This window comes from Diadema antillarum, unplaced genomic scaffold (assembly GCF_040938485.1).
Source record: "Diadema antillarum isolate AM-2024a unplaced genomic scaffold, OU_Dant_1.0 seq00001010_RagTag, whole genome shotgun sequence".
Taxonomy (NCBI): Eukaryota; Metazoa; Echinodermata; class Echinoidea; order Diadematoida; family Diadematidae; genus Diadema; species Diadema antillarum.
Window position 1 is genome coordinate 725,466 of NW_027271846.1, and position 27,955 is coordinate 753,420.

At 39.8% G+C, this 27,955-nt stretch overlaps 1 protein-coding gene across 2 annotated transcripts; it reads right to left on the reverse strand.

Annotated features, from left to right (window-relative positions):
- Nucleotides 1-117: 117 nt before the first annotated feature.
- On the reverse strand, nucleotides 118-27,955 carry LOC139742638 (45 kDa calcium-binding protein-like). Of its 2 annotated transcripts, XM_071653163.1 has the most exons (7): nucleotides 27,838-27,955; nucleotides 15,570-15,911; nucleotides 14,190-14,326; nucleotides 12,087-12,200; nucleotides 10,550-10,699; nucleotides 2,711-2,886; nucleotides 118-360 (listed from the first exon to the last, which is right to left on the reverse strand). In XM_071653163.1, the coding sequence occupies exons 2-7, from the start codon at nucleotides 15,893-15,895 to the stop codon at nucleotides 184-186; spliced, it is 1,080 nt and encodes a 359-aa protein (XP_071509264.1). In that variant the 5' UTR covers nucleotides 15,896-15,911; nucleotides 27,838-27,955; the 3' UTR covers nucleotides 118-183. The 2 variants fall into 2 exon arrangements, with proteins under 2 accessions (XP_071509264.1, XP_071509263.1); XM_071653162.1 differs by lacking the exon at nucleotides 27,838-27,955 and having other exon boundaries at nucleotides 15,570-16,245.

Sequence of the window (27,955 nt, forward strand, 5' to 3'; positions counted from 1 at the left end):
TGCAGGGCTGTACCAAATGTGCAATCAGCAAACATGTAGCATTTCATTGACCCGTTGAGGACGGACTGATTTTGCTACAACACGCATTTCCCACAAACACCAGCCCAAGTATACTCGAGGCTCGTCCTCAATGGGTTTAGTTGAACTTTGAGGGGGAAGATCACACACTCTGAACGTCCAAGATCAAAACTCGTCGTGCACATTCCTGGCATAGTTGTAGACCTTGCTGCCAAGGAAGACAAAGTAGGCGTCATCAACCTCCCTCCGGGTCAGTTTGTTGTCCCCGTCCCGGTCAGCGACTCCGATTAAATGTCTCGCTTCACTCTCGGCATGCTGCTTGTTCCTTGGGTCCATGTATTTCTGTGAAGGAAGCAAGCACAGCATCAACGTTGGTCATTATCATAGCATGTGACCCTGCATTGCTTAACTCACAAACAGCTGCATGGGCTGTTTTCAAGTAGGCCTGAATAGCGTGTATTATGCATTTGGGGTCAAGTCAGATGTTAGGACTTACTTTTCATCAATCTTAGAGAATGAGAGTACATTGCATATCTTTCAACAGAAGGTGCACTCCCCAGTCTGATTGCTACATGACCAGTCACCGGAAACATTTTCTTTTTTGTTCTGAGAGAGGAAAGTAGGATGGGTAAATATGCATTCAAAATAAATTTGGAGTTTGCACCAATGATCTGAGTATCAAAGACTCAGTTCATGTAGCATTTTTGAGGTATGTATAAGTATAGCTGCTTCTGTCATATGTGACCCGCTACAACAAAAGGATCCTAAAGTCACTGACGGCTGAGCCGAGAAAATCAAGCTTGAAATCACAACATCAAAATTAATCAAAACTCTCGAATTTCTGTTTTTGGGATAATTTTGTAATCTAATGTTTTGTCTATCATCTGCCGAAATTTCGAAGCTAAATGATCAGAGGAAAGGTATGAAATCAGTGTTTTTCTGGGCCATGATTTCTCTGACTTTCAACGTAACAGACACGTGTCCGAAGATTTGGATTTAGTGCCGCTGCTAGACTCTGCCCCTAGCAACAAGGAAGTGATCTTATTGGTCAGTGCGTGGCATCCTGATTACTGATTGGTCGTGGGTAGACCACTGGGGCTAAGCTTGAATGAACATTGCGGAGGTTGCTACGAGCATGCCTTCTATTGTCAAGCGGCGAAAACTGTCTCGCCTCCCCTTGATCATGATAGCGTCGGAAGGAAAATTTTGAAGGCATTTTTCTCGAAACTCTGATTTCCTCAACCACTTGACATGTGCTAATGAAATCATCGATATCTCCGCAATCGAGTACTTTTATGAGTTGTGCTATATATGAAATTAAAGTAGAAGAGTAAGGGAATAATGTCAGGCCATTTTCAGAAAATTGTCCTCCCCCGACTTTTGGATCCTTTTGTTGTAGTGGGTCACATACATGTATGACTGCCAACCAGGTGTTATCTCAGCAATGTAACGTTGTACACAAAAGGATTCAATCCTGTTCTGCTAATTCTGTTGTTCATACGAAGGAACACTCTTCCTCACTGGATGAACAATAGCTGGTATCATAAGTGTGACATCATTGACACTAGTACGTAATCTTTTTCAAGGGGGGCTGGGCTAAAAAAACATCTCTAACAATATCTACCAACCAATTTTGTGCCAGCCCATGAGAGGATAAAAGTGAGATCCACAATAGTGATGGTCAGATATCTGGGCTCACACAACAGTCAAAAAATGCCCATAGAATGAAAATGATGGTCCGTAAAAATTCTGCATAACCCATTACAAAAAGTCTACACGCAAACGGTGACAAACAGATAAGGAGCTATGACGTAGATCCGTCACTTGCATACCACCTATCACAGTGCGTTGAGCGTTAAAGAATAATACATATTCATGATACAATCACGCGCCGCAAATGCTACATTGAGCTAATGTTATAATGAAATCTAAATAGTAATAAAGACGCGCGCACCTATTGTCACCTCACGAATTTGCTTACGTGCTAAGTCATGATCACGCGTTGACCCCATGCCACCTCGTAAGGCCAATGACATTTAGCCAATCAGCGTAGCGTATTCAAGTGAGAAGCACGCAATTGCTTTTCTAGTGTATAAACATATTGGTGGGTTATTCACTCGGGGCTAAACTGACATGGTTTATGAATATTGAAAAGGTACCGATGGCGAAGTTTCATGAAATTCCTCCAAACTCAGTATGAATACACGTGAGTATTTGCTGCAACTTACTAGGCAGGTGCATTGTACAAATACAACAGGTATAGCAGTAAAATAACCTTCCCAAAATGGCCTTCAGGCTCACAGTTGGCTCACCGCGCACCGTCAATGTAAAATTGCGTGTTGTCGTAGAGCTGATTGCGTTTGAGTGAGAAATGACACCTAATTTTCAACTCGAAAGGTACCGACGTAAAATTTTCACAAAACTCTACAAATGAGGTATGTAGAGCAAGCTTGAAATCTAGATTTTCATAAAAACCAGGTGCATTTAAGCAAAAAGACATATTCTGGGAGGTATGAGTTCGTAAAGTCGAGAGTCCGTGTAAATGTCCTATACCTGATTGTGCGCTCTGCGCGGTGCATTTAAAAACGCCCGTTTCCTATGGAGGGTGTCACCGCACTTTTTGTAATGCCACATTAAAGCTGATCCACGCAGATCTGAGACCACTTGGGAAAGAAAAAGGGATGTTACGTACCTCAAGCTCTTCAAATGTGGCGATGCCATCATGGTCGAGGTCGATGTTCTCTTCAAATTCCATCTTCCTCTCCCGCACCCACTCGTCCGTCTTGGCGATCTTGATGACGTCCATCTCCTCGGTGTCGGGGAGCGAGAGGAACTCTCGCAGGTTGAGGGCTGTGTCCTCGTTTTGGTCTGAGTGCGATTGAAAGGGAGAGAGAGGAAAGACTGATGAATAGCAAGAAAGATATGGCAACTGATTTAAATATTGCCCTTTGTAAACAAACGTAAACAAACAAATATAAACAAATGTAAACAAACACTAATGATTCAGTGCTTGAGTAGTGGCCATGATTTAAAAAAAAAAAAAAACATGAGCAAACAGGGTGCGATATTTATTCTAACTATTTTTTCCCACTTGCCTGGTCAGGCAAGCAGATTTTTAGATTTTTACAAAACACTTCCCAAATACGAATTTTACTTGCCCGAAAAGAAAGTCCAAAAATAGAAGAAAATTAGAAAATCTCTAGTAAGTCAAGGGCTTAGTAACACACAATCATTAAAATAAACAGCACACATTGATTCGCATGCTTTGACACATTGGAGTAACAAATTTGGTTCAAACGAGGGTTTTTGTTTCACTGCATTCGAGTTCCTTCACATACTGTAAAGTGGAAATTTTCGCAGTGTTGAAATTTTCGCGCATTTCGCGCAACCAGAAGCTAGCACGAAAATAAAAGCACGCAAATATTTTTGCTTGCCATTTGTTCCAGTAGTTCAAGTCTCGATTCCGCTGAATTAAGAACACACAAAACTCTTCTTAACCAGCCGATCGTGAAAATATCCACATTTACAGTAAGTGTTGGAAAGTTGCTACATAAAATGAAATTATGTGCATTGCATCACTAAACAGTTATTATCTTGGGGCTTCTGAGTGGTTGACTTCATGGATTTGTAGATGGGGGGGGGGGGGGGGAGTGAAAAAAAAGGGCTTCAAAACTTTTTGTTTGCCCAATTTGGGCAAGCCTTTTTTTCTAATTGTTCCAAAACACTTGCCCACTTTGATTTTCACATGCCCCAGGCAATCGCGCAAGTGCTTTTGTAGCACCCTGATATACATGCATTTACTCGAGTGGGATCAAACCCGCTACCTCCTAATTGTGATAAGGGATTAGAACCATCATTGCCTATTGGGTGGAAGCTTGGTTTTGTAGTGGATATGATGCCTGTCTAGTAATCATGGATCGGGATGTCATGGGTTTGAATCCCACCAGCATATGTATACCTATGATTTGTTTAATAATGGTTAATCCTCAAACACTGAATCAAAAGTGTTTATTTATGTCAATGAAGGGTGATTTGTTAATCAGTTTTATAAAATGGGTTCAAGAATGTAGCCAATAGGAAGCGCTGAAATGAGTGACGTGTGCTTTGGTTACTCAGTCCCATTGCACTGCGTGTTAAATCCTATTGCCGATCGTCTGTGCGCGCGGCGGCTCCTTGTGGCCTTTGAATTGCATGCATACGCGCTGTCAATCCTATAAACAACTTCTAGTTCGGGCTGCCGGCCGCCGGCCTTTCTTCCCTTGTAATAGTGCATAACATGTGTGGCGTACGTATACTCTTATACGTACAGTACAGTAGACCAAGCGTTGTGGGACCGGACGCGTACATGGAGTCACTTTGAAGGGCAAATCCAACGATTTAGCAGGTTAATTCTCACGCCGTTTTCAAAGTATGTTGTCTAGTAGGCCTATATGAGGAGTCTATCCAAGTCTTTAAGGTAAAGGGTGCATATTCTATGTAAAATAAGTAAGTTTTCATGCGGGAACTTAAGTGTCCGGAAACCCAACCCCCCATCATACTTATATGTGTGGGATTTCCGAGTGCGACGTGCGTAAATGTTTGGGACGAACATCTTCGGACGTCTTGACCCACAAAGGTACGTGAAAAACGCTGAAAAATGCCGTTAGTTTTCAAATTTTCGACCCATTTTATAAAACAAATGATGCACAGGATTATTTCGTGGCGTTAGTGGAGGCGTATAGCTCACTCTCGGGTATTTACAATGCAGTGCAACATGCACTCGGCTTCGCCTCGTGCATGTTTCACAATTGTAAATACCCTCGAGTGCACTATACGCCTACACTAACGCACTCTATCCTGTGCATCATTTGTATAGCAAGAGAAACAACTTTAAGCAAGAATTATCAATTACAAGCACGATGTCCTTGAAGTACAGGCATCAACTACTTTGCTTCTGATATTGTGTGTCTTTGTATTTAACTTTCATCCAGTTTTCCCTCTTTATTCTTAGTAATTGTCTTTTCCTATTGATTCAAAATTATGAATTCTGTATATTTCTACATATTGAGAAATGAGATAATAAAAAGCATCGTCATGAGCGATCAGCAACTATTAAAATGCATTTGATTTCTAATTCATGAGCAGCTCTCAACACTCCTGAAGGACTATGCGTGCACATTTCAGTGCCATTCTAGACAAATATTGTTCAAATGGCTGAATTTGACAAGTCACAGAGGGACCAAAAATTCTGAGTAAAGAAAATTTTAGGACCACAATTGAGGATTCTCCTTTGCTTGATACTTATTTTCCATTACTTTGCTCTCTTTTTTTTTGTATCTTTAAGCCAACTCCTGTTTACTTCCGTACGATACCTGCACCAAAAGCAACAGGTTTTTGGTACATTTTTGCTTAACAGCATGTTTCATTTGCTTTTGTTTTTGTTCTTGCTACGATGTATGTATCATGATGACACAATGGCAAAGCAGTTCACAGAGGACATATGTTGGTAAACATTGATGACTACACCAGTTAAGAGTTCCTAATAACACAATCACAACTGATATCTTGTTATACCTAGGGGTTCCTTGTCTACAACAATTGCACTTCCTATAGCAGCAGTCTTATGAATGACCAATCAATTCTAAACATTTGGGCCGTTACCATGGCTACTGTAAAAAACTTATAGTTTACATACTTGTAAACTTCTCTCTAAAACTAGGGTGAGGTTCTCCACTTCTGTATCTGGAATGCCTAGCCACCTATTTACAGCACAGATTACCTGAAGAAGCTTTTCATTCAAACGCTACAATAGGATTATTGTGTCTTACCCAGCTGCTCTAGTATTAGCTGCAAAGGCTACTTCTGGCAACTTCCCATTGTTTGGGGATTAAGGATGGAGGCATCCCTCTATTGTAATGGACTTTTAACCCTTTTAATAGGACAAGCCAATTTTGCTACAACACACATTTCCTATAGACACTTGCTGGAGTATACTCGGGACTCGACCTCAACGGGTTAAAGCTCACTGGGGAAAGGGAGTCATTTGAATTGCCTATCCAAGACCAACTCTAGCACCCACTTGTACATGTCACTCCCATCACTTCAATTTGATATGGCATTTGTGGAGTGCAAGATGTCCACAGTGGAGAGAAAATGAATGATGATCAAATAATATTAAGTGGTCTCTGCTTCTTACATAATGTCTCATGATTCTTTTTGACTTTTTGGATAATCATGCAACTTAGGAGAAAACCAGAGAACCTGAGGATAAATAGGAAAGGCAAAGTTGACAGAAAATTAAAGCTTTACCTAATGAATGGCTCAACACAAACTTTCTTTTTTTCCTCTGGTGGCCAATTCGGGCCAAAAAAAAAAAAAATCTTTAAATTTGAAGTTTTAGTGGCCAAAAAGGAAATGTAGAGGTGAAAAATAAGAACAAACACTTAGAATCTTGTAGTTGTCCAATTTGTCCACCAAAAGAAATCTGTTTCTGAAATTTGGTGGCCATGTATATATTTAGTGGCCCCGAGCCACCAGGTCACTGCTCACGCCGATCCCTGTCCAATGGATAAATCCATTAAAGGTATGGTCACAATATGAATATCTTTTTTTCTATCATCTTCCTGTGAAAGAAGTACACTTTCCACTGCATAATCAGGGGGGTGTTTCATAAAGCTGTTTTAAAGTTATGAACGACTTAAGAATGACTGGTGATCAGTTCTTGTGTTGCATTACTGAAATTCTGAAAAGTATAGCACATCAGAACTGATCACCAGTCATTCTTAAGTCGTTTGTAACTTTACGAACAGCTTTACGAAACACCCCCAGGACAATTTGGGGCTAAGACTGGTTCTCCAGTAAAACATTGAAGAAGCAATATGCACTTTAGTGTAAATACACAGCATATTTCATCAACCTAATACAAATCCATCAGCCAGTACCTGAAGTAATTTCAATGTTGTGCTATTCATTGTCAGTTAGTATTGGTAATGCAAACTGAATGCAAAATTCTGAATGCACCATTAGTCTGCCAGTTGTTCTACAATCCTGGCCATCATTCTAACTTAACCCGTTGAGGACGAGTCCCGAGTATACTTGGGCAGGGGTCTATGAGAAATGCGTGTTGGAGCAAAAATAGTCCGTCCTCAACAGGTTAAAAGGGCAAGCCGTAATGGTTCGGGCCAAAGTTGGGGCCACGGTTGCTTCATCTTGTTGGCAAACTACATATCGTCGAGAAACAAATCCTAGGCTGCCATTGAAAATTCCTTCTGTAGTCCCCACGGCCGGAAGAATGATTGGTAAAAGACCATGGCTACATCTAATCCTGTATTTTTTTTTCCATTACAAAGACCTCTAGCAAAGTTTCCATTTTGACTAAATAAAGTAAATGTTGATATTTTCCTGCAATTAATTTTTTCCCACTGAGCAGCTCAAAAACATATTTGCTGGTTCTTGAATTCCCCCTGTGCAAAAGTCAACCTGTTTGAAATGTGCAGAAAAAATTTGTGAAGATATTTTTGCTGGTTTTACATTTTTTTTTGGCGCTAGCCAAAAGTAGCGCGAAATACGTGAAAAATTAATGTACCACAAAAATGTCTGTGTTTACAGTACCTGATGAGAAAAGTGCCCTGTTTATCATTTAAGTTTCATCCTGTACATGGGCAATTCCACGGTAACTGACGTTACGCGTAAGGATTTTCATAAAATTATCTATGTTGTAGTTTTGTGAATGAAAGCACCCGGGGCTTGTAATTAGCATTGATGAATGAGTTTATGAGAATGAAGATATAGGTGGAAAGTTTTTCTCTCAAACTGCATTTTTTATCACATAGCAAGTGAAAATGTGTCGGTAACTGATGTTACGGAAAAAGGACACAGGAAATTATGGTGTAGATTTAAATGGAAATATCTCATGTCCCTGACTTCTAAACTGTATGTGTTTAATATGGCAATATACCTAGGTTCTTAGGAACAGGTGTGCAAAATAATGTGCACTTTAGATATTTCCTTTTAGCAATATGCCAATTTCAGTGAAGGCATGACGGTAACTGACGTTACGTAACTGACGTTACGTAACTGACGTTATGCTTACATTTGCCATAGGGTTTACACATGGAAAATCATGTTTAGGAATAGTTTTGTGATATTTTATAATTCTGACCTTTCAGAGTGATTTGTTTGATATGGAATCATACCTTAGTTCATCAATTACAAATACCCAAATGAAATGAAACATAAGTCCATTTTCTTTATGTTTTATGAAAACTTAAAGGTAAACATGTCAGTAACTGATGTTACGTAACTGACGTTACACATACGTTTGCTATGGGGTTTACAGAAAACTAATTTATTTAATAGGTTATCATACTGCAGTATACCAGTAACAATCCCAGGCAATTACTTAGCAACAAATCAAAACAAAATTTAAAGACAAATGGGGTGGGGCTCTTAGGGGCAAGCAAGCCCCCCCCCCCCCCCCCCCCCCCCATGCCATAGGACATTTAGGTAAAAATAATGTAAATGCACCAGAGGATATTTCTGGACATTTGTCCTAAGATTAAATGCTTATTCAACAGTTATAATTACACAGAGTCATTTAGATTCAGCAGTTCCAAGTATAAATATTGACATAACTAAGGTTTTTTTGGTTTTTTTTAATGAACAGGAAAGTTTCTACCCATAATGCCCTGCAGTACTACACAAAACACAGATGTTTTTGTGTGTGAAAAAAAAAAAACGTCTTTCAGGTCATGGGGAAAAAACACATACAAATAAAAATATTCATAAATATGTATGAAATCTACTGTGATATATTCTTTCTTCTTTTCTTTATTTTACTTCTTCTCCCTCAAGGCATTGTTAGGGCCACAAATAAAAAAATGATCTCCATTATCAATAATGATTTAAATGAATAGTGTTACACTTTTAATATTTTTTCTGTGAAGAAGAAACATGCTTTTTTGGTCAGAAGGGCATTATTTGTTTAGTCCTTGCTTGAAGAAATGTAATTGTTTTTCTTTTCCTTTTCACTGGTATATCAAGGCTTGCAAATACATCCCAGATACCAAGAAATAGGACTTTGCACCGAAAGAATTCTAAGATCAATATAAACGAATCTTCTGTTCATAATTATCATGTATTACAAAAATGTCCCTGCATGAATGAAATAAAGTAATCAACAAATATGAACAGTTTTTTATTTTACCCTAGAATCACCTCTCACTTTGAGCAACATCAGTGTTAAATGTTGAGCAACATCAGTGTTAGTTTCAAACAGTAATGACAGTACATGCCTTATGTCAGGCCTGCTTATGTACCATTTCAAGATGTGCCATATTAACTAAACCACACATTTAAGTGCAAGCGAAGAAATATATCTGTTCCTGCGTTTGCCTTGAGGTAGAAACTCCACTAAGCTTCCAGAAAAAAAGAAAAATGCTTGCAAAAGCAGTCATTAGTAAAGATTATAAAACTGTTGGTATAAAGCTGTACACAAGCTTTTTAATAGAAAAAGGTGGTTACCATGCAACCACGTCATTGATTAGGCCTACAAATTTGGTAGCTTTATCATCCTGTAGGACAGTGAGTACTGTATAGTAATTTGAGTGCATTATATATTGCATGTGGTAAACCTATACTTCCAGATGAATTAACCTTAAACTTGTGCTGAACCGAAAATCAAAAGCTCAAGTCTCCCCCCCCCACCAAAAAAAATCTGATAAATAAATAAGTAAGATAAAGTGAACACAAAAAAAATGTATCCATGGACATACAGTGTACCATGGTGATGACATCATTCCCTATCAAAGGGATTGCTGCTCTTTGTTGATAACCTTTGACTTCCCTGATGTGTATTGAAATGGCCTAAAGTCAAAAAATTTGCCTAAATTATAATTACTGTCATGGTAACTGACGTTACATACTGGTATATGACCTTTCGGTAACTGACGTTACACATTTTGATGTGTTCATTTTACTCTCCTGTAAGCCAAGTATCCTTATTTTCTGGTATTGAAAGGAAGGCATATGGGCATACATTAGAAATCCTAAGTTACATCACACACCTCACTTTCTCTGATGAATAAAGTTAAAAATTCCTTGTTTTTGGTAACTGACCTTACATTCATCATTGTCAAACTAATCAAAAGTTTTTATAAAATTCTTTAAAGCAACCAGCTTTTTCTTTCTATCATGTGGTAAAAGACTTGTCTGGTAACTGCATGCATATAAAAGATTGTTGTTTAGAGTTCTAGTAAAGTGGATATACAGAGGGTAAATTATGTGACGATACACTCTTTCTTACCAATGAGTTATAGGCATATTTTGGGAGCCATTTTGAAAATCAAAATGGCTGCTTTTATTGAAAAACATAATGATTCTTAAAACTTCAACTCAAGTATTGTCTGAAAATGTATGGTGTTTCAAACAAATATCATTTTGAATTTTCGGCATCTGTGTCCTACATACCGTGGAATGCCCATATACGGTTTTATGACAGATGATAGATTTATGATAGATAAACAAAAGTGAAGACATGTTGGAGTATACTCACTCAGGTCATGTAGGACTTCCTCCACAAGCATACTGAGCATGCTCTTGCAGTGCTCCGGATGGAGGAATGCCAAGAATTCGTCAACACTGAGGGCGTTGTCATTGTCCTCATCCGCCCGGTCCCATCGATCGCGGTACATCGCGTAGTCCTCTGAATTCAGCAAACGAGAAAGCAATGCATCACAGACAATCGTCATCAACTTTCTGGGAAGGAGCTGTTCACATTATGATTCAGTTTGAGCTCGCTACAGCCAAAACTTTTTTTTTCCCCACGTCCAGGTATTAGCACAAAATTGATGAAATGATTACAAAGGCTAACAAATGAATTGTAATCAGACATGATTTCTCATTACGGTATTCATTATTGTTACAATCATGAATATTGATCTTACAAAGTATCCATTACTTTAACTCTTTTGGCTGCCAATCAACACCATCAGCATTTGTGTTTGTAGAAGTCAACAGCTATTGACTCAATAATACAAAACAACAAAGAACATGTATACACATGTGTATAAAAGTTTCTGTTCTTTTCATAAAGTTCAAGAGAAGAAAAGAGCTTTTGGTTGTTAGATTTTTCTTCTTCTTTTTTTTTTCACATACAAACATTCCATATTCATAGGAGAATTTATTTATATGGAATATTAATTGAATGTAGCACAAGTTTAGCTCCAATATGATTGTATATTCCGTGGGTGGATGGCAATGCCATATTTTTCTTGGGGCTGAAACCATAAATATCAAAAGATCTGTAATTTCATCTGAAGCCTACTAGTTACATGATTAATCATTTCATCCACTGTCTAACCAAAACAATGACAAAGTTATGTCAATTGGATGGACCATCAAAACATCAAAGCATACAATGTATGTGCTATTGTGACCATGCATCACAAAACCAACAAAAAGTCGCACCCCCAACCAAGTCAATCTTAAGTTTCACATATTTTCTGACAGAGCTAGTCTTCTTCTAGATTATGCTTAAGTTTGGGATCATAAAATGAATGGGAGAGTGTGTTTTCAGAAGTTTTTCTACAACCCCTCTTTTTGTACAGTAGTGTGATCAGGTATGTGTTTATAGAGGTCCCTTTTTATTTCCTGAAAATCCTTTGCACACTCTTATGCTTTCAACTTAAATAACTTTTAAAAAGATAATGCCAGTGATTTGAAAGTTGGCATTAATCATGTGTTAAGAGAGCATGCTCAATTTTAGCTTAATCTGATAATCCCTTCATTGTTGTTGCTCCAGCAGTTTACATCCTGTTTCTGTTTTTGTTTTGTCCCATTCATCACACAGCCAGCACAGCTTGGTGAAGACTAAGCGCTTGAATAGACCCTGTACTTCAGAGCCTCTTTTCTCTTTTTCCAGAGTGTGTGCTTTTTCTCCAATATTAAGATAGGTTAAGAGAGTCAATCTGAATTGAGTAATGCATCATTTTAAGAATCTGCCCTTAACAAAAGATCCATGTCTGGTAACTTTTTGTTATTTTTGTGATGCAGGGTTACATATAGGTATGTGAATGTGACGCTAAACTCACGCTCCAAGTTCTCATCAATGCTGGCTTTGCCCTCTCTGTAGGCTTTCAGCTTCTCCTCGTTGAGACCTCTGTACCTGAAGAACTGTTCCCTGTACTCGTCCCACTGTAGAAAACCTGGGAAACAGAGGACCAATTGTCAGTCCAGAGAATAAATTCAGGTTTTTGCTGCCAGGGGTTCCATGACATATCTGCAGCCTATAACTACACAGTAGCCAGGCGGGCTACTAGTGGCTATTTCAGGCTGCACGATACAAATGAAGTACTCTAGCTATCAGTATATACATTCTTCCATTACCTTGTGTGGACATTTCAATAACTGCTACTGTATACGCTATATATTTCGCGGGGGTTTTATTTTCGCGAATTTCGCGAGTCGGGAGCTATTCGCGAAATTAACAACACGCGAAAATATTACCTTCCAAAATGAATCCCTTGCCTTGATGATACGAACATTTCAGTACTAGAATACCATGTTACGGCTTACCGAACAGACCATACTGGCTAAGCTTGTTTACGCACGTCCACGTCTACTTACGAAGACTGTAGAGAGCCAATCCATTATCGCAAGGGGACTACTCGTCAGAAATCTAGCGCGATGGACTTAAACACTTCAAAAATGTTGAATTCTAACTTACTAGTTCGCAGAGTTTGGCAAGTCTTTTTCATGCAGTGTATAACTAGTATCATTCTTATATGCTAGTAAGTTGAAAATTCACACTTTCTTTGCCACTTCATATTTTCTCTGGTCCCCCAATCGCGAATTTAACCACTCGCGAAAATGTGTGACATCGGCAATTCGCGAAAATTTATGTACGCGAAAATTATAGCGTATACAGTATTAAGAATCTAATGTTTAAAACAACTACAAGGATTTTGTTTGTATGAAGGAGACAATTTTCTCAATATTGAAATCATGCCAGTGATACTCAATATGCAAGGAGATTTGTTACTCTCCTCTGGCCGGTGAACTTTCCTCGAGAGCCATGGTGTGATCTATGTCATATATTAGTTCATGTAGTTCAAAAGGTTGTCATGAATGTTTAATTCTTTTCTTTCATGCATCTTCGCAGTACTGGTAGTTCTTTTACACCCTATATATGAATGAAATTAATTCTTCACTCAATCCCCAACCCCTCTCCCATTCCTTCGCGGATGACCTTATCACATAGTCACATAATTAATCAATCAAATGCTGTGGGTTGTAGAGCTTAGCATATATAATCATCTACAAGCTAGGAATCTCATTAAACAAAAAAAAAAAAAAAAAACCAAGTGTAGCCAAAAAAAAAAAAAAGGTGCTGAAAAGTGCTTTGATATCCAATAATGGCAAGCCAATGGAGTAAAATGAGGTCAAAAGGGGCCTGAGCTTTCGATCCTAACAGAATCTTCATCAGAGGCAAAATGACAAACAGGCAGGGAAAGCAGTCAAATCAAAGGACAACACACAACAAGAACAGTCAAGGGAGGGCTAGGGACACTGAACACAGAAAACAAAAGGGAAGGGTTGGAAATCATGGGCAAGGAGCCCAACAGGTAAAGGGAGGGGGATTAAAGCAGGAGGGTGGACAGACAAAAGGCAGAGGAGGGTCAGTGATGATCCTGAGGACCATGGGGGCAACCTTTGAAAGATAAAGGATGAATAGGGAGGCAACATCAAACAAGATAAGGGATAAAGAAAGGAAAAGAGTGAAATAGTAACATCATGGGGGGGGGGGGGGGGGGGAGCAAGCAGTGAGCCCTAACCTGGTATCAAGAAGAGGCAACAAAATGAAAGTGAGAGTCAACCAACAAATGCAAGTTACCAAACAGATCATATATAAAAATAACAACAACAAAAAAAATCAGTTTTAATATCAGCATATAATTTCTAGTGTCTTTTGTGGCAGGCAAAGACGTACAACAAAGTAACGAGAGAGAGATAGAGATGGAGAGAGAAAGACATAAACAGATAGATAGAGCACTCAGAGAGAAAGAGAGAGAGAGAGAGAGAGATTGGAAGAGATAGAGAGGAGAGAGAATCCCTTTGTGTGCTGTTATAACTTCCTGATTTCCACACGTAACATTGTCATGGAGATTTTAACATACAATATACTCATATCATACCATCTTTGTTGGTGTCCACTTGAGGAAATCCCATTTTGCTAGACTCCAGGGCCTCTTGGTAATGTTCTGCAGTCTTCTCCTCAATCCACTTTGAGAGCTCCTCCATTGATAACATCTTGTCGTCATCTCTATCGACTCTGCACAGATTTAAGAGAGACATCATTTACATTGAGTTAGCTCAATACAGAAAACTGTCAGGCCTTCCTAACAGAGCCAGGTAAGTACAATGATGTCTAAATGGGAACAAGAAGAAAAAACAAAAAATGCAAGCATATAAGAAATGTAAAATTATGCAGTCATAATTAAGGTTATCGATAAACCAAACCATGCAGGACATGGTAAACAAGATTACTGTCTATTTGGAAGTATTATAAATGTGGTACAATATATTATGTCACTCAAAGATCACAGGTCAATTTCCAGCAGCTTGTCTGGATTTCAGCTGGACTTTTCCACTGCTGCTTCCTCCCTTTATCTAAGCATTCTTAAAAGAATCTGCCACCAGATGTTGCTGAGCCTTTGTATGATTAAGTATAAAGTGTACCATGCTCTGTCATTGTTTTATAGTTTGCACAAGCATGAGCAGAAAGACTAATATTATCTAAACAGATTTTTCCACTCAAGTAAACAATGACTACTGTAAGTACATACACCAGACCTGAAGGTAAAACATAATTCTAGGTAGGGCTTAAAATTCTTCTTCTACCATTCGGAATTTGCTTGTAATGATATATCGAAAGGATGTACGAAGAAACTTGGCTGATGCACTTTGCCAGGATAACGAGTTGTATTGGAATTTTTTTAGATCAAAAGTGTGAACCTCAGTTTCCATTATCGCACACAACTTTTATCCCTGAATGAATGATTTACAACGAATACCATCCCAATTCAGAAGTCAGTAGGTTGAATGTCACGTGATGATCGATCATGCCAAAGCAGCAGTAACTGCATGTGATTCGCTCTTGCATGGAAGATCGATGGACACTGCTACGGCCTGGATTGTAATGAATTATAAGCATCACCATAGCAACCATGATTGGATATGCTCTGAGATTGAAATACTATCAGTGTACTTTTTTGACTGATACTTCACATTTTGTCATTACCCAACTGAAATTGCATTATAATGCAGCACTGCTTCACACATTCCGTATGTATACAGTGTATGTATCCATTTTCAGAGCACAAATCAACAGTGTCTGCAAGCGTATGGAAACTATGGGGGCATTGTAAGAAAAGTTGCAATCAATTGCAAATCCCCTAAATCAAATTGCAAGTCTTGCAATTGATTATATTATGTCGCAATTGATCTTTCAATTGCAAGATTTGCAATCAACTGCAACTTGACTTTCTTGCAATGTCCCAACATTATGCCTTTACTTTTTGAATATTTCCATCAGTCGTTGCCTGCCCTCCTCCTCCTGTACACTGGTGATCTCTTCGTGCTCGGGCCCCCAGAATAGCTCCTGCTGAAACTCCTTGTTTAGGGCTCCATTCCTCTCCATCTTCACCGCATCAATGTGGTTGTTCGGGAACAGGTCCTCCTTGAGAACCTCTTCACCGCCCTCCTCAGGCTGGAACTTGAGCTTGTTGTCCAGTGGGATCACGGCCCGCGCCGAGATGCGCAGGGCAAGGTTTATCACGAGGATTATTGCACAAAGGGTACGGTAGGCAGAAGGCCGCATGACAAGTTTGCTGAAAGACATGATGAAAGGGGGGAAACTGGGGGGAAGGGGAACACAGGGAGATCTATACAAATTACACATTGGCAAGGAAATAAAAGCCATGAAGATGTGCTATACCATAATTCATGGGAAATTTAGATTAGAAGATGGGTGTAAACATCTTGTACCTCAATGTATCTCTGTAAAAACTTATTTTCAGCCGTAGGCATGAACTTGTGTGTATTGTTGAACAGATCTGTTGCAAAGTGGGACCACATGCAGTTTGGATAAAGGACAAGCTTATCTCAAGAGCAATATGCTTATAAAATGCAATTCAGTGAATGAAGAAAATCTAGACAAATCGGATTTAAAATCTGATTTAAAATCGGGCCCAGTAGCATGCTATCTTCCATTTCCTTCTTTCTTTTTATTGTCTTTTCTTCCCTTTAACATTTTCTTTCTTTATTTATTTTTTTAAGGTCCCATGACTAATTTGAAAAAAGGATAGAGTAAGTGTCCCAGTTTGCGGTTGCATAAGGGGTTCTCCACTCTGAAACGCACACTTGCAAATTGCTTTAACCAAGGTTATATCATAGAGGTTGACCACTTACCAATTTATGTTATTGTAACCATCGCAAGACCAATGTCCATCGCGATAGTAACAAAAAGACCACAGCCGCGATCCAGTACAGTGCCCGGCGGTTCGCGACAGTGATAGCTCAGTTCGCGGCCTGATGTATAATTCCTATGCGATACGCGCATGCTCCGCGATCTTCTGCTGAACAGCCTTCATTTGGTTCATGAACGTTGCGTAAGCGCCAAGTCCCATTGCGAAAGCACTTGAAAAGGGCTGGTGTGCATGCACTGACCACTAACAGGGATTGCAGTTGTAGCGGTGTTATTGTTCTCATGTTTTTTTCCATTTTTTCGTTCGTAACATCCACTTCCGGAAAAAAATGGCGGCCCACACTGGCTTGCGAAAGTTCTTTTTCTCTTTGAGGACATGTATTCAAAATCCATGAACATCGAGAAAATGACAAAAAAATCCAGTTTCTTGGACCCCTTGTTCCTTAACTGTGATGTTAAAAAGTACCGAAAATGAAATTTTGGATGCGAGATGTCGTCATTTAGGTGAGCATACTTCACTTTGGTTGGAGATTTTTGTAGATTAGCAGTATGGTAGTGAATGTGTGGTATACAGTACATGTACAGAGTGTGTCGCTGTGTGTATATTACCAAATAATGCTGTAATGGCCACAAACAGGTGCCTGGCCGCAACCTGGGACATTTACTCTAGTACTGCTCTCGTGTATTACACTACCCTAACCTTGTTTGCTAATGCACGGATGCAAGCGTCCTGCGCGGGGTCTACAATTTATGATTTTTGTCGATATCTCTGTGCTGGTCAACAAATCAACAAGCCTATGATATGGGCTATTTCACAATTTTGCAGAAGTCTGTTGCCAACCATCCAATAAACCAGTATGATGTGAAGTCTGTGTCCATAATTTTATCATAAATACAAAATACAACCCAAACAAACTTAGTTTAGACTACCACACTGTTGTACTTAGCAAATATTGAACCTGTTAATTAGTAATTATTCATTACACTGCATGTATATGTACTTAATTTGTACTCTCTTTACCAACGTCAAGTTGTAGGCGTAAATACTCAATCTTGAGTGATACACACCATTAAAACCAAAACAACATTAGAATTACAATGTGCCATGTGAAGTCTCTAAAAAACGCACATACATCACATCATACATGTAATCCAGTCCGGGAAATCCGCTCATGAGGACCGCCCCCGCGTACGAGGATGGTCCCTCCTCATGAGGACCTCCCCCCGCCTCATGAGGCCCCCCGGGGAACGCCTCATGAGGCCCCCCATTCACTTCTTATTCATCTCACATCTGACGTATAAATTGTCGCAACTTTGCACGGTGATTTTTTGTTACACACACATGTCCACTATCCATGATGAAAAGAAAAAAAATCCTGTCTGTTTTTTTTTTTCAAAAATCGAGTTTTAATCAACCGATGCAGAGCGCCCATCAAAACACGGGCGCCAGCGCGTTCGCACAATGCAAGACTGTCGCACCTAGCGGCCTGATCCGACTATATATTTTCGATGCTTTTTTCTGCGGCTCTCACCTCTCCGCGCACGAATCAGCCTCGTGAAGCTGAAGTCTGACATCTTTTTACACAAATTCGTAACGAGAAAAATTAAATCAGTACTAACCTGATCTTGTCCATATATTCCAAATTACTATTCCACACTGATAGAGTAGGTGGGTAGATGACATACTCCAGTTTGTTAGCAAAATAATCACTTTGTAGGTATGACGAGTTCACTTTCTTCGTCAATTCCGCCCACGATTCCGCCGCCCGCTTACCGTTTGGGCGCTTTCTCTGGAATCATCCCGCGACGCGACGTACGTCGCATCACATCACGCATCCAACACATACCAGTCTGGTATGTGCTGGATGCGTGATGTGATGCGACGTACGTCGCGTCGCGGGATGATTCCAGAAAAAGCGCCCAAACGGCGGAATCGTGGGCGTAATTGACGAAGAAAGTGAATTCGTCATACCTACAAAGTGATTATTTTGCTAACAAACTGGAGTATGTCATCTACCCACCTACTCTATCGGTGTGGAATTGTAATTTGGAATATATGGACAAGATCAGGTTAGTACTGATTTAATTTTTCTCGTTACGAATTTGTGTAAAAAGATGTCAGACTTCAGCTTCACGAGGCTGATTCGTGCGCGGAGAGGTGAGAGCCGCAGAAAAAAGCATCGAAAATATTTAGTCGGATCAGGCCGCTAGGTGCGGCAGTCTTGCATTGTGCGAACGCGCTGGCACCCGTGTTTTGATGGGCGCTCTGCATCGGTTGATTAAAACTCGATTTTTGAAGAAAAAAAAAACAGACAGGATTTTTTCTTCTTTTCATCATGGATAGTGGACATGTGTGTGTAACAAAAAATCACCGTGCAAAGTTGCGACAATTTATACGTCAGATGTGAGATGAATAAGAAGTGAATGGGGGGCCTCATGAGGCGTTCCCCGGGGGGCCTCATGAGGCGGGGGGAGGTCCTCATGAGGAGGGACCATCCTCGTACACGGGGGCGGTCCTCATGAGCGGGTTTCCCGGACTGAATCACATATTAACATCGATCACAAGCACTTCACACTTCGTAGTAGGGTGTCTGAAGGTAATTTACAATATTGCTTTGAGATGTCTTTCCGAGATTTTGCCTACATATTTGATAAGAGATATGTCTAAATACGAAATGTGCCAAATATCAAGGCTTATAGATGTTTTAATCACGAGATATAAGCTTCGAAAGTTGATGCCAGATTAGACTATTTTGGCCAGAATCGCGTGAAAAAAGTGGTTCACAGCGCGAGTGCGAGCACGTAAGATTTGCCCGCACAGCCCGGCTCGCGTGCGATCAGTTGATGAGCGCACAGAGGCCATTAATACGCAACCTTCCATAGCGATTCTCGGCTTGGATACGCACTCGATAAGTCCCGCCCACTCTAACGTACGGCGCACGTTACGCTCTGCAGTGTGTACTGTATACTGGACATAAACACGGAAGCTGTATGAGCTATCTCGCCATGAAACCATCCATCGGCCTGGCCTGCATCACCGGGACCGGGGCCGCCTAGGGATGGGCCTGCAGATCGCGCCCGGTCGAACGCATACTGCCGGCATTAAACACTTACGAAGAGCCTGAAATCAGCGCTGATCAGATCGGAAAGGGTGTGTAAAGTGAGTATGATCGATATTGAAGTATAGTTTGACCTAAATTGTAAAATCAAGAATTCAGAGTCGGCGGTGTCTACCTTACCGATATGCGTTTTGATTCCACTTTCATACACGTGGCCGGCTTCTACATTGCTCAGTGTACGTTAATACGCGCACACGTGTACCTGTACAGCAGTACGACATACCGACTCAGGATTTTAGCTATTACACTGTATTGCGTTGAATTGAATTGAAAGCGCAAGCACGAACTTTGCGCAGCTTTTTTTTTTTTCATTTTAAACACTTCTCTACATTTTCCTCTTTCCGTTTAAAAGTATATTTTATTGATTCTAGTGGTCTATTATTTTTCCCGTGAAAACTGTACTGCTCTCGTAATGCTTTATCATATATGTATTCCCCCTTTCATTTATTACAAGATATGTTTTTATCTAATTTTGTTTTTCCATCTTTTTTCATCCAAACTTCATCGCCTATTTGTAGCTTTCCTCACTCCTTCATTGTCTTGTTTTTTCTTCCAGGTATGCTTTTGATTTCATCAAGGTTCCAGGCTCTTGGTTTTCATCACATCTCTGCAGAACGGAACACGCAGACCTTTTTATAAAACGGACATTTTTTTTTTAATTCCATGATCAACATTTTTAACGAGTGTTTCAATATGCATGTTTAGTGAAATACACGTGAATAATCAGCCAGTCATGTCACTAAGCTTATACATGTATATTTTTGTGAATTTGCATTTGCTTCAAGCACTCAACCAATTACATCCACGCTGTGAAGTTTCACGCTATGAATTTGTCTCCGTATTAAATGTTGAATGGATGTAAAATTCAAAATGCTAAGGCTTCCTTGCTATCTCATCCCTGTATTTGTATGTCACTCGTTGAGATTTATAAAACTTAGAAATACAGGCAAAACGATCAATTCTTCATAATTTTGACGAAAAACAGATAATGAAATGTTCACATCCTCGTATAGGCCCTATCACACACATTAATTGGTGTGCTCTTGTTGCAAAATATTGTAGTGATAAATTTGTGGAAAGAAATAATGTGAGAACAGTAATATGTCCATCATCGCATTGTTGCAGATCGAGTATGACGTTCGATTTTCGTTTGCTCTTGGGTATAATTTGTGAGATTTGGAATCAACATTTACGGAAACGGAACGCTGTTATCGACTACCGTTATAGCCGGACAAACGAGTGTTTAAAAATGAGAATATCAAATATGATTATGACTGGAAAGTAATCAGAATAAAAGCAAAAAAAAAAAAACGGAACAGATAGTTATGAAAGAAATAATTATTGCGTCTTTAGGTTGATTTGTTGTCTCTTGTTTTACGTCGCGACGTGTTCGAAGCAGATGATTATGAACGGATCTAAACGGAAAATAATCGTTCCTTTTAATGCGTATTTCTAAGTTGGCGTGAGTTTGTGTGTGTGTGTGTGTATGTGTTTGTGGGGATTTATTGTGTTTTGTCATTAGGTGATACGCTATCAGCGTATCACCTATTGTGATTGTCAAAATCTCTCTTTATTTTTTTTTATTCTTCTTTCTTTCTGGACAATTTTGTGTCGTCAATATCTCAAGAATGACATAACGAAATAACATGACATTTTCAGTCAACATGTCTCATGACAAAATCTAGCCACAATAAGGTTTTCATGACAGTAACATATCTATGACGTCATCTAGGCGCCATTTTGTGATTTTCGGACCTTGTCACATGATCGATCATAACTTCATAACTAGATGTCATTTCTGTATCATTTTCGGTGGACATGAAGTTCAGGTCACGCTCTATCTTACTTTTTAACGCTAGTTACACAGGTCATCATTACGCGCGCGTAAGCGCGCGTCAAAATTTTAAAAGGCTCAAAACGACTTCCCAATGGGAAATCTCGAAGTTTCAGACAATTTTAAGCGTTTCAAACATTTTCTCGCGTGCGCGTCCGTCCGCGCAATTCCGCGCGCAGAGCCCGTAAGCAACATGAAAATGCAATTTTTTTGACTGATTTGGATTCCTGATACTTTGAGTAACAATATCCATTGATTTCCGATCGATTTCGACCTATAACAAAGGAATGCACTGGCGTCAAAGTTGAAATTCCACGTGCGCGTCTTTCTGCAAATATAGTGAAAAAACATGTCTTTGTTTATTTCGCCATGGCTCTTTAAATCGTCCGTTGACCCTATATTTCTATTGCATATTACAAAAGTATATGAATTGTAAATAACATTCCTGGTATCAATATTGCCAGGAAAACGCGATGACGTCATCATATCGTCATTTTAGATGAAAAAAGTGGAATTGATTTTTTTGAGATACTGTTTCTGACATTCATTTGCTCGTATCTCTGTTGTTTAAGCTCAATATTATCCCAAATTCAGATATGTTGCAGTTTGAACATTTGCCTTTCAAGTCCATGTGATGGTTTTGAAATATGATGACGTCATCACACTAGAAATTGTGATTAAAGGTAAAGACTCAAAATCAGACAAGTTTACGTGTTATGTCTATGGGAGGTGATTTTTTTTTTTAAACCATGCATTGACTTGACAACGTTTAAGCACCTTTACCTCATCTGATTTTGCTCCATTTCCTCTGAAACATAAATATGTTGTAGTTTAGACAATAAGCTTTAGTAATCATGCATTTTATGTTTTCAAATCTCCTCATCAGGTTGACAATTTTGCAATTTAAAACTGAAAATGAGAATGCAATCTGTACGGAACGATTCCCAATTTTTCTTTGCAACTGTATATTGATCGAATCCACGCTGCCACTTGTGAGAAATTGAATAGCGCCATCACAAGTCGACACTGTCACAATAGTATTTACATTTAAGTTTTGCACTCGATCTTCAGGACAGCAATGTGGCATAATCTGTTAGCGCGCTGGTTCTTCATAACGCCATACCGGAAGGCGAGAGGTTCGACCCCCGCAGGACTTTTATCCGTTCTTTCTTCTTTTTTTTTCTCTCTTTTTTTTTCGGCAGTTCAGCTTTACTCCGATGTCATTTATCGTATTATTTTATCAAGTGTACGTAACCCGTGAACACGGCTGCTCTATTTCCCTTGCTTTGTATTGGAGTTTGGAGATTGGGTTTGCTTCAATAATTTTGTCACACTTAATGTTGTAAATTTCCCCTTGTTACAGTGTCCCGCTTGCCACGATTCGTTTTCTCTTTCCTTTTCTCTTCATTTGTTCTTGTTATACTGTAGCAGGATATTTAGGAACGTGTTCGTTTACATAACTAACATGAATGGGAACTGAATTAATTAACTCTAGTCCAGGTGCATGGCGTCTCGCTTATCTCTTTGGAATTCCAGGTTATTGTTTGACCAAATAACGGAGTTAAAGACAGGCAGGGAAGGAAGTGACTTGATATTGCTTCATAATGAGGAATTTCGGGCAACACCTTTCCAAGTGTAGTGATTATGACGGGGTTCTCTGTCGTTTATTTTCGTCATGGCTGTTTCACTAGTTAGCCATAGGTGATATTATGTTGCTGGCATCTGGGAGAATAGAACAGATCAGTACCAAACTGGAATAGCCCTATAAGCAATGTGGTAAGCGTTCAATTTTTTGCATCATCTTTCTTCTTTAAAGTCAATCACTACTGATCGAAATACGCAATATAATATGACACGTTCCACTGGTAGTTTAGGCAAAGGGAGTTAATGCATGATGCAATGATAAATGTGCTACCATTGATTTTAGAGACGTCATTGTGGTGTGGTACTGGTGATGGTAAGGGAACCATAGATTGCTTTTAAAGTAATGAGACAATCATTGGACCTTTGCATCAAGACCGTATTCCCATCTAGAATATAATGCATGTTCGTGCGGCGTTTTTTTTTTTAATCCTGACGTGGACATTTTTTTTTCTTGTTTTTAATTTAAGAATGTTATATCTAAATTTGTTTCTTTCCCCTAACATTTGTTTTTTGTTGAATATAGAGTTAGACGTTCCGTGATCGAGTAGAAGAGCAGCGATTTAGTTACAGTTTCAATGCATCTTGTTTACCATCTTCTCTGACATTAAATTGATGGTTTTTATATTTGACATTGTCTGTCTATTTGCCAGTTTATGCTCATAAACCACTGCTATAACAACTAATACATTTGCTTCACCTGTCACACGCAATGACATGGATTGCAGTTGTGCATGCAGTTTTCCTTTTGCCACCTCTCGTTTTTCTCTCCCCTTTTCCCTCACTTTGGTTTTGTTATACTGCAGATGGGAATGATTACAATAGCATAACCCAACTTAAAGTAGGAATGAGAACTGAATAAATTAACTCTGGGCCAGGTGTATATAGCGTCTCGCTCATCTCTTTGAAATTTCAGGTTGCCATTGTTCGACCAACGGAGTTGAAGACAGGCTTTATGTTGCTATAGAGGTATCTCGCGCCACATGAATGGAATGCATACGCTGTTTAGTATTAGTAATACACTTTTTCATGCCCATCCCTGCCAATAAAAGTGTGTTTGACGGGGTTCTGTGTCATTCTGCCTACGAGAAAGCAAAGTTTTATTTTCGCCATGGCTGTTTCTCTATGCGTAGCCGTGGGTGATGGGTGTTGTTGGCATCTGGGCAGTAAAGAACCGAGTATCATGCTATAATACCCCCCCCCCCCCCCCCGTTAGGTTCTAAGCGTTCAATACGGTGATATATCTTTCTTCTTTATTATATCGATCACTGCTGATGGAATTACAGAATTATGTTATGACACGTTTCACTCAAAGCTTAAAAAACAAAGTTTATGCACGATACAAGTAATGGTGCATGAGTCCTATAGGCCATTGATTTTAGATGAGAAATTATGATATGCCTAAAGTAGTGGTGTCATTGATTAGGAATTAATGACACGATTAAGCACTCCTTCCACTTCTAACTGTCCCCTTTGAATGTGTGTCGATCACGTGAGATCGTCATAAATTATCATTCACGTATAAGCTTACGTTCAAAGTGTACTCTTAGTTGGAGGAGACCTATAGTTACATGGTTAAAGGTGATGTTTTGCCCTTTTCTCTTTAATTGAGGTATCACTTTCGTCCAGGATAAATCACATTCTCATGTAAACAGACTCACTTGCTCTATATCCCCTGTTTTGTATCGGAGGCTTCATTGGTTTTACTGCTGGTAAATCTCACAGGCTTGTATATAGTTGTAAGAGCTCTCTGAACTGATCATTGTGATAGCAAGATTAGAGGGAGTCATATTGGTTATGTAAATAATGGTCAAAGGTCATGTTTTAAAAGGCCACTGTTAAAGCCAGGATGGTTATAAACACTTAATTGTCATGTTTTATTTGTACGTGCCGAGGATCACTTGGACCCCGTTTACAGTGCGAGGCTCGGCCGCGTTCGGTGTAAACGCGCAAAAGGCCAAATGCGGGGCCAAAATTGGCCTCGCATTAGGCCACGCTCTGGAGGTGGTCTCGGCCGCGGCCGAGCCGCGGTCGCGCCCGGCCTTTTTCTCAGTGTAAGCGCAAACTGGGCTAAATGCGCGGCCAATTTTAGTCTGGCTTCCAAACCCTCGCCTGTACTATTTCGCTATTCAGGATATTAACTACTTCAACGTCGAAAACTAGTATAGTTTAAGGTGGTTTTGTCCTGCAAAGGATTTTCTCCTTCGACAAAGGCCTTTGCCCGAACGGCGACTTCGTCGCCACGGAATTCAGTTGGCAAAGGATCTGAAAACCAGACAATACCAAATTGCGTTTGTTTAAAAGGGTAGAGCGCCACTACGACAAAATATTGAAAGGTTCGAATCAAAAGCGCGGCCGAGCCCGGCAGTGTAAACGGACTAAATTGCGGGGCTCGGCCTCGCAATTGAGGTTGTCCTTGATTGCAGCTCGGCCGCGGCTCGGCCCAGCCCCGCACCGTAAACGGGGTCTAAGTTTATGCACTGTAAGTACTCAAAAAGTCCGTAAATCGACTTAGTCGCACACGCACAGAATTTCCACTTAGTTTGTGTGACAGAAAAACAAATGTGATCTGAATAATGTAGGCCCAAAAAAGTTCAACTAAGTATCTCATTAGAACTTCAAGGTTCTGTATTACATTCTTTTCTTTGTCGATCACGGATGACCGACATCTGATGACCCCAAGCGTATCACCTAACTCGTCTTCAGTGTGACGAGTTTCATATCTCGTTATTTGTTTATGATTTGATCAGTGCTACGTGATATCGCAACTCCGTCCACGTGTGTCATGAAAACGTGATGCCTCCGACTTTCTAGAATATGCGACAGTCATTCTTCCGCTGGAAGCAGTAAAATGTATATTTCGAACAGATAGTAACCATCGTTTGGAACCGTGAAACTTGACTTCGATGTAACAGAAGTGGAGAGGTAAGTTTTTTTTAACCTATTTTATCAGGTTTCCGATTTCCCGACACAGTAAGAAAGCATTGCAACGGAAATTTGTCTGCATTGAGCTGTTCTTGCGATTGAGCGACACATTTGCGCAAGAAACAATTGTGGACAGATTCTCTCTTGAAGGAATAAGATTACAAACGTTAATCAAAACAAATACCCTGATTTTTTTTCTTTCAATTAGTCATTAGTTGCGGTTGAAAAACGTTCGCATTAGCGTATTATAAATGCTTTCAAAAATAGCATAAAACAAAATAAAAACAACCCTTGCGTGCGCAAAGTCACGCGTATGCCGATAAGGGAGAGCAAAATGACAAATACAAGATATGCATGAAATTATCTACTTTGTAAAAATATTATTTTGACAAATATCAAAATTTGACATTTAATTAAAAAAAAATACGGGATCCCAGGCGGAAACGAAGACTTGAAAAAACAAGACTTCGAAAACGTAATTCTTGGCAAGCTAGTTTATTGTTGATCGGCTAAGTGCAGTCATGAGGAATGAGCAAATATTCATAATAATGTGAAATGCTTTAATAATAAATGAATTTATTATTTTCTTTCATTTTTCAATGTTTTATTTCGCGACTATTTTCCCTCCGTTACCTTACGTTTTTGAGTGCTACGTGTACTATGTTATGCACGTCAAGTACTTCACACGTATCGGGCGGGCCGGCTCTGTATGCATTACGCGAAGCACGTGCGGGCCTAATCTTCGCGCCGGAAGCGTCATTGTGGCTTGTTTCGCGTAAAATGCATATGCATCAGTCCGCTTTACGCGTTGTCGCGCTGAAGTGATGAATATGCAAGCCACGCCTCCTCTGTTCGATGAGCTAGGGAGTGAGTGATATGGGTACTTTCAGCACACTTTTATAATATGATCCCGTGGAGCTAGCAAAAAACTAACCGTACCAATGGATTCCGGATAGCCGGCCGAAACCTCTTAACACTCAGTCAGCATTGCAAATAACGAATCCGTCTCGGAATAACAGCTAAGTTTATGTTTCTTTTGCCGATTTTCCCCAGAAATACTTCGAATTTTGAAATGCTGACTGAGGGTAGTATGGAGCAAACTCTGCCCTTTCAGATGATACCTAACTTGTCGAGATTGTTTATTGGGATCAACCTAAGAAATTGCTGGAAAGGTGATTTTTTAGCGGAAAACCGTGACCACTTTTTGATGCGCGCGCTCGCCATTCATAATACACGCAGCGCCACGCAAAACCTATGGGGAGAGATTTAGGGCGACACAACTCGGTGCGCGATCAGACACCCTATTCGTAGGTGGTTGATTGACAAAATGATTCATGAGGGTTTTCTGCCGTGATATCACATTTCTAACATTACAGTATTTTAGCAGATTGTTGACGTTGGCAGTCAAACGTTGGAGAACATTCATGGCATGGGATGTAACGACAACGTTAACACTAAAAGTTAGACCTAGTCCTAGCTAGACTCGTACAATTGTAAAGTCGTATTTCTATGGGTTTTGAATTTGAGATCGCTGCTGACCAACGATCTTATACAAAGGAGTGGTGGGTTGGGTAATTAAGCCTAGACCTCCCAAACGGAGACATCTGTCAAACTAGACTAGCCCCAAGCCCGAGAGAAGCCCTTGCGCTCTTGTTTGGCCTATTGCAGCTCCCTGTCACATCCTGTCTTTTTCCAGAGTGGACGGAGACAACACAAAAATAAGTACATGGGACCGGTGTAGACACGGTGCATTTAAAGAGTAAAATTTTATGTTTCAACATTCATCAGAATCTTTGGGAGGACCGGCGATATAATTCACAATGAGCGGTCATACGTACATGCAAAATTATTCAAGGATTTTTCACAGATGTGCTTCACAGTGTCTCGAACTTCCTGTCTTCATGGCTCGTTTGGTTAGTCGGCGGTTGCGAACGTGTACTAATGGCAGAAAGGAAG